The sequence below is a fragment of the Eubalaena glacialis genome, chromosome 4 (assembly GCF_028564815.1).
Source record: "Eubalaena glacialis isolate mEubGla1 chromosome 4, mEubGla1.1.hap2.+ XY, whole genome shotgun sequence".
In the NCBI taxonomy this organism is placed as follows: domain Eukaryota; kingdom Metazoa; phylum Chordata; class Mammalia; order Artiodactyla; family Balaenidae; genus Eubalaena; species Eubalaena glacialis.
The window spans coordinates 82,174,898-82,189,711 of NC_083719.1; the positions used below are offsets into that span (position 1 = coordinate 82,174,898).

The window sequence follows — 14,814 nt, forward strand, 5'->3', positions numbered from 1 at the left end:
ATATCAGGTTTGCAAGGAGTAAAATTTGTACAGGAAAATCTATATAAATGCCCTACAAATGAAATTTTAAAACTAATAGAAATTATCAGGCATTATAATAATCATCTTAACAAAGTACAGACTGCATAAGAAGAGAATTGCTGGTGAAATCAGCAGCCATAGAGCATATGAATTGCAGAAAACTGAGAACTCTTTCATTACGTTAAGCACATGTGATTCTTCACAAAAGTTAACAGCTAGCACCAAGAGCAGCAACCAAACTTTGTACAAATTAACTACCACTTACTTGTTTGGTGAAAAAATTAAATAATGTCTGACACCTGTATTTCAACAAAAATTTTTTTTTTCATTTCCTGTGAAAATGACAAGCTTGACTCTAAAATGAAGACTGAACGGATGTGGTCAGATCACCAAACTAGATGGTGTTATCATTTTCCTTTGAACATAATTTAAAGGGGTTGCTGTAAGTATTTGAAGATGCAACTCACAAGTAGTGGCATGTTTGCAAGCATGAAGTGAATAGAAGTCCAGATTTCAAAGAAGACTCTTTAGCTTGGAAATCCAAAAAAGGAAAATCCCCTTTCTCACAAAGTTAACACTTAAACGTTTGTCAACTGATAGCAAGAGGGACTTTGCAATCACAGAACCTTTGCTGTGTTATAGAAAGTTAGCAGCAAAAATATTTTCAAACATATGTCCTCTAAATCTGAGTATAAGAGAACACCTTTAATTTATTCATTCTTAGGGAAAATTGATATTTAAAAAGTGGACTGTAAGAGTTCAGGAAGACAATAATGCTTAATGTGATAAATAATTATTAAGTACAGATGATACTATTGCATGTATTACTCCAATGCTGTCTTACAGGCTCAACAGTAGTTTATTTTTTAAATGGAAGCAGTAAAAAATAGTAAAAGTATTTTCCAAGACAGAATACAAAATACCAATTCACACAGACTAATCAAAATATAAAAATGTAAGTTTCTTAGAGAAAACTCAGAACAATTGTTAGTGTTGAATTTGCTTTTTTTTTTTTTGAATTTGCTTTTTTAAACTGAAAAGGGTGGGGGGGACCTTGAATGTCTCTAGTTTGTTCTTTTTCCTCCATTGAACCAAAATTTCGTTTCCATTTTAGGGCTTAGATCTATACATGGAAAATTATCTGAGCTAAGATTCCTGGTGTAGGATGCAAGAAAGACTGAAAATAATTACTATGAGTGAATATATTGATAAAATGCTTAATATTTTCTGGTAACAGTAAAGTTAGTTTTTTTTTTCTCCCTAGTAGGCTGTAGGTATTTTTAGATTATAGATTTAATGGACTGTAAAAGTTCTATGGATTTGCTAAGTCCAACTGTTGTTCAGACTGTAAATCTATTAAAAAAAAAACAGAAAGAAGAAAACTAGTGCTTAAATGTAATTAACTAAATGTCACTGGAAGCCTGAAAAACTCTTGTACTTATGCTGAACTGAAAAAACACGTTAAGTACTACCAAGGAGAACATATATGCTTCGCTCAAAAGGTACTTGATATGAATGAAAACAGCAAGTTAAACAAAATTACTTCAGAATGAGAGAGATAGAAAGTAAACTCTAACTTCTGGGCTCTAAGGAAGCATGAATCAACAAAAGCTGATGTTTAATATGCAGGCTGTACCAGTATAAGTTTTTGTAATAGGTGGTTGAGTTACTACCAGATTTTTAAAGCAGAGGACTGTGTTTTCTGTGTGTGACTTAAAAGAACAGTAACAACAAAAGATTCCTTACAGGTCTCTGTCATTCTGTTAAGCATAATGTAACTTTTGAAACCCTATTCGAAAAGCAAACACCTGAGTTCAGCAACTGTTTTAACGATAAAGATAACTGACAGAAATCAGGAAATATGCTTCACTTTTGGTAAGACTAAAAAATTAGTCATAAAGATTATTTTTTGTGAGGCAATGCTGGCTTAAACTGAAAGACTGGTTTAGACTGTGAAACTGACAGGAATAGATTCTACACAGAAACTTTTCAGCTGAAATTTCAAGTAGAACTTCCCTTTCAACATCACCCACCACTTGAAATAGCAGCTGCAGAGTCCTGGGGAATTAATTTTCTAAACATTGTTTTCACTTGTGAAATGTTACATATAGCTAACCTATCACCAGGTGCCACTCTTTCTTCTCTGTAGGTTTCCTGTCAACAACAAGCACATGTGCTGTGGCAACTAAAATTTAAGCTAAATGACATTGTTGACTCCATCAGCAAGTATTGTGAGGCAAATCTTACAGCTGGAATGCATCACAAGTTGAGAAGCAAATTAGGTAGTGATACATATATTAGGAATCAGTTTTTGCAAACTTTTGACTCCAGACAAAAATCAGTGAATCAATTCAGTTGTTACTGACATAGTTTACTAAAACGAAAAAAAAAAAGTTTAAGAAATGCCGAGGGTTTCATTATGCCTACAAAAAGCAGACAGAACACAATTTTTTGTCTCAAAAGATTATTTCTGCAAGGCAATATGCCTCGAAGCTCTGAAAAAAACATAACCTATAGCTTGTTAGGGCTTCTGAGCTAAGGGTCTTAGCTGTTATAGGAAAAATATTCTAGTTAGTATTAAAAGAAAAACCCTGAACACAACCAAATGAAAAGGCAAAATTGTCTCAAAAAAGCTTGAAGAAAAGCACTTTTTAGTTTAATTTACACCTCAGATAGACATTTGATATTTGGCCCAGCATTTGGTAATATTGGATGAATACTATCTTATATTTTATTATTTTAGAGCAAAAAACTCAACTTCTCTGTACTTCATAAAGATGCATTTTAATAGTATGCATTTTTAATATTAAACAATAGTCTTTCAAAAGATTTATCTCATAATAAGAGCTCTGGCTCCACAGTCAGGCCTGGCTTTAAAGCTTGACTCTGGGACTAACAAGCTGTGTGACCCACGACGTGCGCTATTGAATTGTATGTGGACCTTTTTCTAAAGTAAATCAATGCATGCAACAGCAAATTCTTTTTGACAGGTGAATCACATATAAATTTGCAATTATGTTTAGTCAACCTGCAAACCTTATCTGGTTAAGAACTTCGATATATGATGACACTAAGAGTTGAAAATATTTTTGCTGACTAATTATGATGTGCTTATTCTGGTCCTGATGAGTAGCTGAGCTCATACATTTCTATACATCCATATCTGGTACTGTACGTAATTCTTTAGGTTTCTATCCAACATATGAAAAATGAGGGGGAAAGAAAGAAACAACCCGAAGATGAAAAGAAGTCAAGTCACAAGTGTTGGACATGACTAGATAATTTCTCAGTACAATGTTCACAGATATACTCACAACATCTGATACATCTTAAATGTATCATTTCTTAGCTTACAATAATAAAGAACTACTACCAATAAAATCAAGCCTTTAACCAAGCTAATTAGCTTAATTGTGAAGTTAGCTGTGGAATGCATGAACTTCCCTGAATCTTGATGAATTTTCAAAGTACAATGAACTAATACATGAAACCATCTCTCTCAGACAACTCCCCAGAGGTACAGTTGTTTGATGAATATATATGAATCTATTCTTGATGTGCTTATGAAAGCAGCAGAGTGCATATAGGGCTGGAAGAATCAGTAATAAGAAAGAAAATCATGTCTACAAATGTAGGGAAAAACAATTTATCTTCAGCGACTTTCACATTTTAATGCAAATAGATAAATAATTTATTAGGAATATCACAAGTGCATTATTAAGTTTAATGAGATTTTTAAAATGAGAAAGATTTGTAAGCATAGTTCAATCATGTAAGATCAAAAATGATTAGTTGTAACATCTTAATCAAAAGTTTCAAAGTAGAATTTTGAAAACACTTGTAAAATATGCCCACACCCACTCATAGACACAAAATATGTGGTTCTTCATAAATGCTATAGATGTGGGGAAAAAACAAAGGAAAATAACCAAAATACTTTAAGATTAGTTTCAAGTATGACTTAAAAAGAAAGCTAAGCCAATAATCAGGTACTTTTATATTCTAAATGTTTTATTATAGGTGTCAAATTGATTGATACTTACTAGTCACTACAGCTATAGGCAATTATAATTTTTATGAACTGTTTGTACATTGTACAGTAATGGTTTTACAAATTATTATTTCCTTGTAAGGAAGTGACAACTTTGTATGTCTTATTCAATATTTGCTCACTGTTTTATTGTTTACTTCTTTATCTGTTAAGGAGAACCATATGAAGAGTACTAACATTTCATTCATATAATTAGCTGTTATAATTGAAAATAAATCACCCTCAAAGATATGAATGCAATCCTCATTAATTTGTAAAGTTGCAATAATAAATTGCTTGGGTCAATTTATGTTAAATACCCTTAGCTTGAATATCTTAAAAATAGCAATAGATATAGCCTCATGCACATCTATAGTATCCATTTTTTCATAGATACTAGGAAGGCATGGCCAGATATATTGATTAAACTATTGTTAATTATGTATTTAATTTACTTATTAGACTTTATCTGATATATTATTTAGCATGGCTAGATATATTAAACTGTTACAATTTCTTATTTTACTTTACTTTCTTCCATTACTTTCCTTTACCTGATCTACAGAGCCTTACATAATTGACACCTTTCTTGCCAAATCATTCAAACTTGAAAGTTCTCTTTCTAGGCAACCTCAGAGATCAAATATTTTCTTTTTTAATCCCCCATATTTCTCTCTTTCCAATCTACTTCTAAGAAACATAAATCCTTACTCTGTGCTAAACTCAACCATACTGTATTTATGGCCCCATCTAGCTCCATATCCTGTAGCCTTTTCCTCATAATTATCTCATCTCTTACAGGGTTTCTAAATTCAAATGTGGGTATAGGAGTATGAGTTAGTGAGGAAGACACTAGGTAGGTATCATGAGAAAAGGGAGCTCCAGGTGTAGAACTGTCAAACTGGAGAGCTCGTGGTTAGTGTTGGCTTCAGCCAAAGAGTTCTCAGGAGGAACACAGGTCCAGAGTTGTCACATTTTAAAATTTCTTAAGAGTATATGAAAATCTGTACTTTTATAAGGAATCTGCTAATTTTTTAGTACTGCTTTAAATTTCTTTTTACCCAGTTGAAATAAATATTGCTTGCTGAACATATTCTACACAGAAGACACCAATTTATAAACTGTCAGAGTTGCACTACATCACATGCTACTCATCTCACTGTTCTTGCACTCTGCCTACAAATACACAAAGTTCACCCTAAACTAAAAATAGCCAGACATACACCACTTGACATTGCCATGGTTTGATTCCTGTCTCCGTTCCAGTCACTTTGAAAGCTTTAAAACAAAGTAGTCTCACCATTCCTGCATTTCCATGGCACCCATTTCTTTTTAATTTCCAGACCTTCTTTCAACTATATTTCAACATGTAGTGAGTGCCTTTGCTGCAATGCATTCTATGAATTGCGATGCATACTCTAAAGATGAAGGTAGTAGACTCTTCCTTAAAGGGGCTTATAATCTACATTATATGTACGTGTGATCCAAGAAGTGAGGAGGTAGAAACCCCAGCAGATCAGCAGCTTACCCTCTTAACCACTAACCTACTCTTACAAAATCTGTGTGTTCATATCCAATCATGGAGTAATTAGCATTTTGCCAATACTAGAAAAATGCAATGATTTTATTATGTAAAGGACGGTTGTTCTCTTGAACTTTTTTAAAGAGTTCTGATTTACGGAAATGCTGATTTAAACATACCAACCAATACAGCAACTTAACTGTAGAGAAAATGATCTGCTTGCTTTCTCCATAATTAGGAAGGTCTGGCCCTAACTTTCTTATTAGAGAATTATAATTGAAGAAAACAAGATGTAATGGATATATGTAGGCACTGAGTTTGATTTCAAGAGCTTATCTAAGTGAAAATACCAGAATCTTACAGAGAATAAACCTGTACTCTAGAAGCCTTATTTGCTAATTGTTACCTATTTAGGGTGTAATTATTGAGACTTTTATTACAGGAGCACACATAGAAATACCCCTTCATAGAATAAGTCAAATTTATTTATAATTGTTGGCTAAATGGCAGTTGAATAGGCTCTGCTTATATCCAGTGTGAGAAAACACAAGATCAGTATGAAGACTTTAGAGAAGTTAAAGATAATTCTCAAAATATACTTCCATCCTGAGTAATAAAGAAAAGTGTGTTAAACATTAGGATTCTGTCGAACATTTTATTTCATTAGTATAAAGACAGTATATTAAAAACTCACATATTCATCCTTATATTTCTGGCTGTATAATGATTTCAGTTTTATAGTTTCACATCCTTCAGTGAGAAACATTAAGAGCCTGTTCACTCTTACTGAAGTATTCATACTTAAACTATAAATCAAGCATTCAATATAAGTTTGCCAAGCCCAATGTATTCTAGAACATGATATGAAATTTATTATGCCTTATTAAGGAAACTCACCTTATCTCTAGGACCAAAGAGGAATTGATTTTCCAACCTTCTACAGAATGCTGGAAGACTGAAGAGCCAGCCTTTCGAATGATTTTATCCGAACTATTGACAAGTGATCGACTCAAACACAGCTCACCATCTCTGAAATAAATCACAATGCCAGCTTTGTGAAAGTAAGAAGCATTTTGTATAAACAGCATAATACATAATTTGATTTAGATTACTGGTGACAACTTGTAAATACAACTTTTTCTACCTGTTGGAAGAAGAGGTATAAGCATGATGAAAGGTATTATAAAGATTAGGTGAATATGACTTTATCAGGAGAATCATTTACACTTATTATTTTACTTATTATTTTTGAAATAAAACTATTTTTATATAAAGAAAAGACCTTTGTAGTGTTTAAGGAAAAAAATTCTCATCGAAGTTCTGTTCCCCTTTAGCCCCTCCCTCCCCTGCTGTGTTTAACAATAGAGACAGGATGTTTGGCCAATTCTCCTACATCTGTGTAACTGTGACTCCTTAAATTGTCACAGAAGACATACAGACATAATGGAAAGAGCTTTTGTTTTGGAGTAAGAAGACTTTGAATATCAGGTGGTCTGGGCATGTTTGTGATTCTATCACTTGCTAGCCCATATGTCCTTGGACAATATTCTCTTTAACGGTGGTAAACCCACCGTGACTTTACCTTACCTTGAAAATTGCAAAAACATTATCTAATATGCTTTGACTTTGTGAGAAGTGGAGCTTTGCACGTGAAAGTAATTTATAAAACACAATTGAAGTGCTAATTCTAAAATTACATCGGTCTCAAAACATCTCAACAATGAGATGCTTCCCTGATAGTTGGTGGTTGGGAGATAGAGATTGCAATAGGGGGGAAAACTCATTCAGTAGCCATTACTACTGGTATTTTCTGTTTTATCAAATAATTAACTATGCTATCTCCACCAGTTAATAGCAACAGGCAAGTATATCATGCTGCATGCTACTAGCAGGGGTGTTGGTGGTAGGTGACAGACACCTATGATCGCATTTATACCATTAGGACCTTTATAGACGAACCTCTTCATTGTTCAGTAGACTACTCCTTGGTACTTTATACATGTAAACCCGGATTCAGAGAATAAAAAAGCCACGTCTCTATGTCATAGCCCTTTCAATATCTGTATTTCATTACATGTCACCTCAAGTTTTTAGAATCTCAAAAACATAGTTAAAAAGTAACATGACTATTTGCTCAGTCACAAAGTCTAAATCTGTGTTTATTATGTAGGCAATCCTCCCCTACTATCAATGGAAACATTGCCTGTGCAACAGCTGCTAGATGAATTCCGTAATTGGAGGCTGATAGTTTGGTATTTTGGTTTGCATTCTTTTTTAAACATGAAGTTCCAATTTGAAGCAACTCAAGGCATCAAATGCAACTACTCCCTGTGAAATTTAGAACTCTATAAAAATTAATATTTTAAACTGTCCTACTGATGAAAATGATACACTTGCTTGCCTATGCATGGCTAATAATAGTCATTTTATAGAGGTCATTTAGGATGCAAGGAAACATAGGGTGCAATTACTACTCAGTAGCCCCGAGTCAATTTTTATATTACACGTCTAATGATAATAACAATTACATATGAATGAAAATGTGGATATACACAGAGTTAATCTTCACACTTTTGGAGATACGCCTTCAAGAGTAGGGACACAAACTCTCACCATTTCTAGGGGTAGGGACCTTCCCCATCTTCATCTTGTTAAAAACTAACTGTCCTGTCAATATCATCTTTTTCTAACCACAGATTGCTACAATTAAAATAATTATTTTCACCACCAATAAACTTTTATAGAAGTAAGCTGGCATTTTAAATATCTGTGGGAGATTGCTTTACTGACGGGTAGATAAAGATACATTTTTATAAGGCAGAATGATTGCTATGATATTGTATGGCGCCTTTTCAGAACCTCTAAGATTTAAAAAAAGTGCTTTAAAAGTTTAAATCAGTTTTATATTAATGAAATGCTACCACATTACTCTGCTCTTTGAATTGTTTTCATTGAACTGGTGATAAGTCAAATCTCAGACTTTTACCACTGGAAAGAATTTTGAATGAAAATAGCTACAACTAGTCACACTTCTTGAAGTCAATGGAATTCATGTGTGAGAAGGCCAGGCTGCCAGCAACCTGAGGCTCTGGGGCAAATTTCTTTGTATAAGGTTAAATGAGTCCCAAGGGGTTTTTCTGCTTGTGACCTTGGTAGTACTCGGTCTGGAATAGGCTTTTCCTTCCTGTGAATGCAAGGCATGAAGGATGTTGCCACCCCCTACTAGTTTCTCATCCCAGATCAGACACGAGTGCTAAACAGCTGCACTGAAAACATTTCTCGGATGGGGCTGTATACAGGAAGATTCAATACGTACTTCTAAAGGGATAATTATACAACATATAAAAGAAATAAAGCAATATATATTATAAAGTATCCCTGCTTACATCGAGCTAAGAAAAACCCAGTTAGATGGTCATCTATGCGATACCAGTGACAGAAGCTAATCAGCAGTTATATTACTAGTCTTTACAAAGATTTTTCTTTGAAATATGAGTTGCCAGGCATCACTACAATTTATTCTATTAATTCTGCAGTACATAACACACATGATTAATTTTGGTTCATGAAATTAGGTCCCCAAAAGCCCTGCAATGAACCCCACTGGAAGCTCTTCTTGACTTGGCTTTGGAATGAATGTGTTCCCTTAGGTTAAATTTTCTCTTTAATATAAAAATTTAAGTCATTTAAATGAAAAGAACTTGCATCAAATTAAGCCTGAACACAAACAGCAGGCAATTTTGTGTTTTCATTCCCTAAGTGCCAAACAACTAAAAATAAAGATGAGATGTACTACCTTAACTTACAGCCTATGGCTTTTAGTAGAATTCCAAATATAACATATGAAGTAACATGCAGATTCTGGTTTCCTGAGTTACAGGAGTGCGTTCCACCCTAGAACAAACTGGAACTAACACTGCTAATGGTGATAATACTCTAAGTATGAATGCTTATCTCCACTGTCACTTCTATCGTAAGTTTCAGAACTAATACTGCTGATCATCTAGTGAGACAACCTAAAGTACACAGTCAAATTAAAAAGGAAATCTGTAGATACTAAGAAAAGTAAGTTAAAGTGTCATTTAAAGTCACCCAGGAAAAGAGTATGTAGCAAGTTTTAAGGAATAATAATCAAAGCAAATGTCTATTTGGTATTAAAGTTTGTTACACTTTTAAATACATTATTTCATTAAATGAGTATACCCACATATTTTTATCTGTAGGACCCTTAAGTTAACATATTTCTAACTATACCAAAGAGCACACAGAGCCAGTAAAATTACAGGCCAGTTGTGAGGCAAGTGCCATTTTTCCCATTAAGAAAAAAAAAAAATCAATTAAGAATAGACCACTTCATACCCCTCATGCCCTTTCAGTTAAACTTTACTAGTCAACAGACCAGGCAATTGATAGGTTAGCTTCGAAGGAAACAGTTTTAAATGTCCAATTATTATCGACCTATTCTCGAATAATTCCTTATTACAAACATGCTGCTAATATTCCTCTGGAGATGCGAGAATGTGGATGGTTGGTAGGAAAGTTGGGCTGCTGTTCTTTTTCCTCCTCTGTGGAATGACTGCTCCACATTGCGTACAAGAACCATGTTAACACTGACTCTAGATGGGACCTCCAGTGTTAAAACGGAGGCAGGTCGAATAGATGAAGAAACTGCTGCTATTGCAAAATGGTAGCAGGGAAGCTAAATCTGAATCTAGGAGGATGTTACAAGATACAAGGACTGTGGAACTGTCCTTAATTGAATCCGCTGCCCACTCGCAAGGCACGCAGTGTCCCCCAGAAGGTCAGGGACTGCCGTTTACCTCACTGCTGATTACTGGCCTGGGTTCTGGGGCCAAACCGCCACTCTAGTTTACTCATCTCAAAACGAGTCCCTCCACGTGGCTTGGGTAGAAAGAGTCAAGGAGAAGAAGGCCGTTTGATGAGTCAACTCCCCCACCAGAAGCACTATTCTGGAGTTGAAACGAAATTATAAACTGGTATCACAAGCTTTTCCTCTGAACGTTTCATGTGAGGGAAAAGCGAAACAGCGCTCAGGGGCAACTAGCTGTCCTCACGTTGCCCCCGGCAGCGCCAACCCCAAGGGCTCAGGGAAGAGCTGGCGGCGGCAGCCCCGACGCTGCGGGGCACCGGGAGACGCGCGCCGCCTCGCCCTGCACGGCCGTGATTGCGGGATTTAATTAGGAAGGAGGAGCCCGGTTGCCGACTGAGCAGCAGTTATTATTTTATTTTTAAAGGGGGCCTGATTCCTGCAGTAAAGGCTTCCGCGTCTCCTCACTCATTCTTCCACCCTCGCGGCCAGCTCTCGCGGAGCCGCAGTTGCTCCGCCGCGCACTTCTGCTTCTGTTTGATGAACCCGCGCCCGCCCCGCGCAATCTCGAAGGAGCAGGGAAAGCAGGCTCAGCCCGAAAAAGGTGCAAGAGAATCCCCTCACCCCCAGCTGGCCCGACCGCCGCGCCCCTGCCTGCGCCCGCCTCCTACTCCTCCTCGGCGCCCTGGGCAGCGCCCACCGGCCGGCGGCATCCGGGAAAGGCCACGGGAGGAACGTCGCCCGGGAAATGAGGAGCATCCCAGGTCGGTTATTTGACCCGGAGGACTCGGGATGCGCTCCTCCTTCCTGCCGGCGGCTAAGGGAGGCCCGGAGAGGGCGCCGGGGTGGCGTGTGGCGCCTCCTCTCGCCTCACCCGTCCCTCCCACTCTCGCTCTCCAGGGTTGCCAGCCAAGAGCCCGAACCTCAGAGTCCTGGCGAGGCTCGGCCGCTTTGTCTGGGCTCAGGCATATCTTCGGAGCCCACCAGCCGGGAAGGGAACAAAGAGCCTCGACCCCCACGCCCCAGCCTCCGCTTCTCCCCCACGCGCCGGTTCACCACCTTCCTGAAGACCCCTTTGTCTGCCTGGGAAGCACAGGTCTACCGGGGGTGCCCACACCCCCGCCCAGAGCCCTTCTTTTCTGACAATCGAGCTAGGCTGAATTTTCAACCCACCCACTCCCTGTGTTAACGACATCATACAGTTCGGCGTTTTTCCCCCCAACATAGACCATTTAGAGATTTGTTGATGCATAACAATCAGCCAGCCCATCCCTTATTAGCTTTTTCATTCTCTTCCAGTCCCTTTCGACTGTACTTCTATGTTAATTTTCTATAAAATAACAATTTCTTCTGTAAAGATAAGCCGGCGTCTTGCTCACTTAAATTCTCATTACTTAGGGAGGAGCAGGGATATTAAGTAACGGAGTGCATTAAGTTTGTGTGTGTGTGTGCATGCGCGCACACGTTTTAGCAGTCCCGTCCACCGCCCACCCCCGACCCCGCCCGCCCCAACGGCAAGGGTTCTATCTTGGTTTTCATAAATCTTAGGGAAAATAAAAACCAGGCTGGCATCTCTGCCAGTGTGGAGTTTCCGATAGCGATAGCAGACGCCTCCGGATGAGGCAGGATTTCCGAAACAGGACTTTGAACAGAGTTGACAACCAGGTTCACATCCTCAGAAAACGCTTCCAAGCTGTGTAAGCAACACAAAGTTGCCACCACCTCCTGGGTAAACTTCAAAGACACGGAGGCCAGGGGGGAGGGAGGAAGGAAGTGAGATATTTAGAGAACTTACTGCGGTGGAGGAAGATTCTGAACTCATCTAGACCAACTAAAGAGCAGAAATATATAGTCTGTGTGAAGCTACAGCACCCAGTTTCCAAAACGGTAACCATGACGCCCATGGGTTTTACCCACGGACAGCAAATAAGGAAGTATCGTTGGTTGACCTGGAGTTTCTACTCAAATTATGATACACAGAATCTACCGGACGCCAAAGAATTGTAAAGAAACAGAGGAGACACATTTCCTGCTTTCTGAGCTTTAACTTCAGCCTTTCAGGAAGCCAGCTTTCTCTAGTACCTCCCTAGAGTGATAGGGCAGAGAAAGAAGGAAGGGCAACCAGATGGTGAATAAAGATATCTAGATTGAGTTCTGCCCTGGGACTAAAAGGACAAGGGCACCCATTCTTTGTTGACACTTCTGCAGTGACTTCTTTGGCGTGCGAGCCCCAGCACCAACACAACTGTCACTATCACCGCACAGGGCAAGTTGAACTCGTACTGAGAACCCGCTGTAGAGAATCACACACACCTCAGCAACAGCCTTTGTTATTTAATTCACGAGACTAAACACTCACAAGCTGACACCAACACAAATACTACCCCAACCCTCACCCTGTCGTCTATATTCATATTTCATTTATGGCTTGACTTTTTATCATATCCTAAAATGAAGCTTTGCATTTACCCGATGAGTTGCGTCTCCTGGTGCTCCTCAGTTCTTGCTATTTCTTTTGTTTTATAAAAGATCAGGAGCAGACTTATCGTGCAGATCGTCCACCTCTTCCTAATGGAGCGCATCTTGGGTGTCCGGGGAAGTCCTGGTTGCCCCAGCTCCCTCACCTTCTCTTCATATAAAGGCTCCGTTTTGGGGAGATGTAGTCGCGGGGAGGGGGGGGAGTGGATCTGTAAAATGGGAGGAGAGCGTGGAGCTGGGATCTCAGAAGCAGGTCTCGAGGGTCCTCTGCGGCCAAGCTCCCACTGGTCCTCGAGCGCTGCCCAACGCACTCTCTCGCGGTTCCCGCCAGCCCTAACCCGGTAGCTCCTCGCCGCCTCCCTGGGGCTCAGGTTTTTTTCCGAAGAGACACCTTGTACATTGGAGGTGGCGGCCGCTTCTGCAGCCGGGTTCGGGGGCGTCACTGGCCCTTCCCTTTTCCTAGCATGGAAATGATGAACAAAACCAGCCAATCACGGGACTCAGGGGCGGAGGCTGCTGTTGCCTTTCGTCGCTGGCGGCTGCTTGGAGAGTAACGTCGCCGGCCTTGCCTGAACTGTGCAGAGAGAGGAAGCTCACAAGCTCACAGTCGTGTACACACACACGCACGCACCAGTGCTCGCACACCGTGGGAAGAGAGCAGCGCACTAAGAAGTCAGGTCGCCCTCTCGGGACACCAAAGCGTTAGCTCTGTGGACAAGGAAGCACCGAGATAGTCCGCATCAGCGTGGAGAGGACACCTCAGCTGGGGAAAGATCAGAGACGCCTGCTCTGTCGGATAGAGCTGGTGGTGGGTAGCAAGAGGGGTACCTTCTTCCAAGCGTCTTTGCTAAATATACACACACGCACGCGCGCACACACAAACGCACGCCCTCTTAAGTGGAGTGAATGGGAGAGGGAGGGGGAAGGAGTTGGAGGACCTTTTATATTCCGTGCACCGCTCAATCCGGAAAGTACAAATACACACGCGAGCAGATCAGCCGATCGCCCACTCAGCGTGGGTGGTGGATGACCACCCCGACTCAGGATTCTGCAGGAAACAAGTGATGACAGAGGTGTCATTAGGAACTTCATGGATATTTATGTGACTCGTTCATTGCCATTTGGAAACTCCTCACGCAGGAGTCAAGTAACTCCAATCCCACTTGAACTTCCCTGCTGAGAGACAGGATTCTGAGAAAAGTAGGACCTCCTTTTCAAACGCAAGTACACCTATACACACACACAAACACACACACACACACGAAGGAAGGAAGGAGAAAAGAAATGAAGGAAGAGAGGGAGGAAGGAAGAAAAGAAGGAAAAAAAAAGGAAGAGCAAGCTTTTCTCTGAAAGTCTTAGTAATGTGCATTTAGCCTGATTTTCACCCTCTCCTCCCCTCTACTCTTTGTTTTCTGTTTTGTTTTTTAGTTCTATTGTATTGTGTGGCAGGGGTACTTTTCCCGTCCTAGGTTCTAGTCTTCAGAGTCCTTCTCCAAGTCTTGGATCTCTGCCCTCACCCAGAGAGAAGCTTGCAACTCAGGTTGTACCATGCCTTGGCTTGGTTTTTACTGAGGGGTGGTGGAGGTGGGTCGGGAGCCACTCCTCGGATGACATAGTGCCTGGAAGCCAGGATTTCCCCCATCTATTTGAGAGGGTCCCAAGCTCTCCACCTCCACCCCTTCCCCCAGAGCCTCTCAATTCAATTTCTTGTTCTTTCAGGTTGAGCGGTGTCTCCAGCTGTCATCCACTCTTGGCCCCTGGGGTTTACACCTTCCTAAATCCAGAAACGGTGAAGTTCACCACCAGTCCTCTGCTGGAGGGGCGCAAGAGTGGCTATTCCGATTTCCAGTCTCTTGACAGCTTAAAATAACAAGGATAACAGCCAACACCTTTGCTTGAAAACCCGAGAGCCCTGGCAATGTTTGCCATTCTTCC

General features: G+C 39.8%; 1 protein-coding gene across 2 annotated transcripts in view; it reads right to left on the bottom strand.

The window, feature by feature from the left end:
- The window catches only part of ST8SIA4 (ST8 alpha-N-acetyl-neuraminide alpha-2,8-sialyltransferase 4), a 99,082-nt gene extending 85,807 nt beyond the window's left edge, over positions 1-13,275 (bottom strand). Inside the window, exons 1-2 of one of the 2 annotated variants that reach the window (XM_061188021.1) lie at positions 12,871-13,275; positions 6,471-6,602 (exon numbers count right to left, since the gene is read on the bottom strand). In XM_061188021.1, coding sequence (XP_061044004.1) covers positions 6,471-6,602; positions 12,871-12,983 — 245 coding nt within the window. In that variant the 5' untranslated portion in view covers positions 12,984-13,275. The remainder of the gene's footprint in view (positions 1-6,470; positions 6,603-12,870) is intronic. The other variant, XM_061188020.1, reaches the window with a different exon arrangement.
- Positions 13,276-14,814: the final 1,539 nt, after the last annotated feature.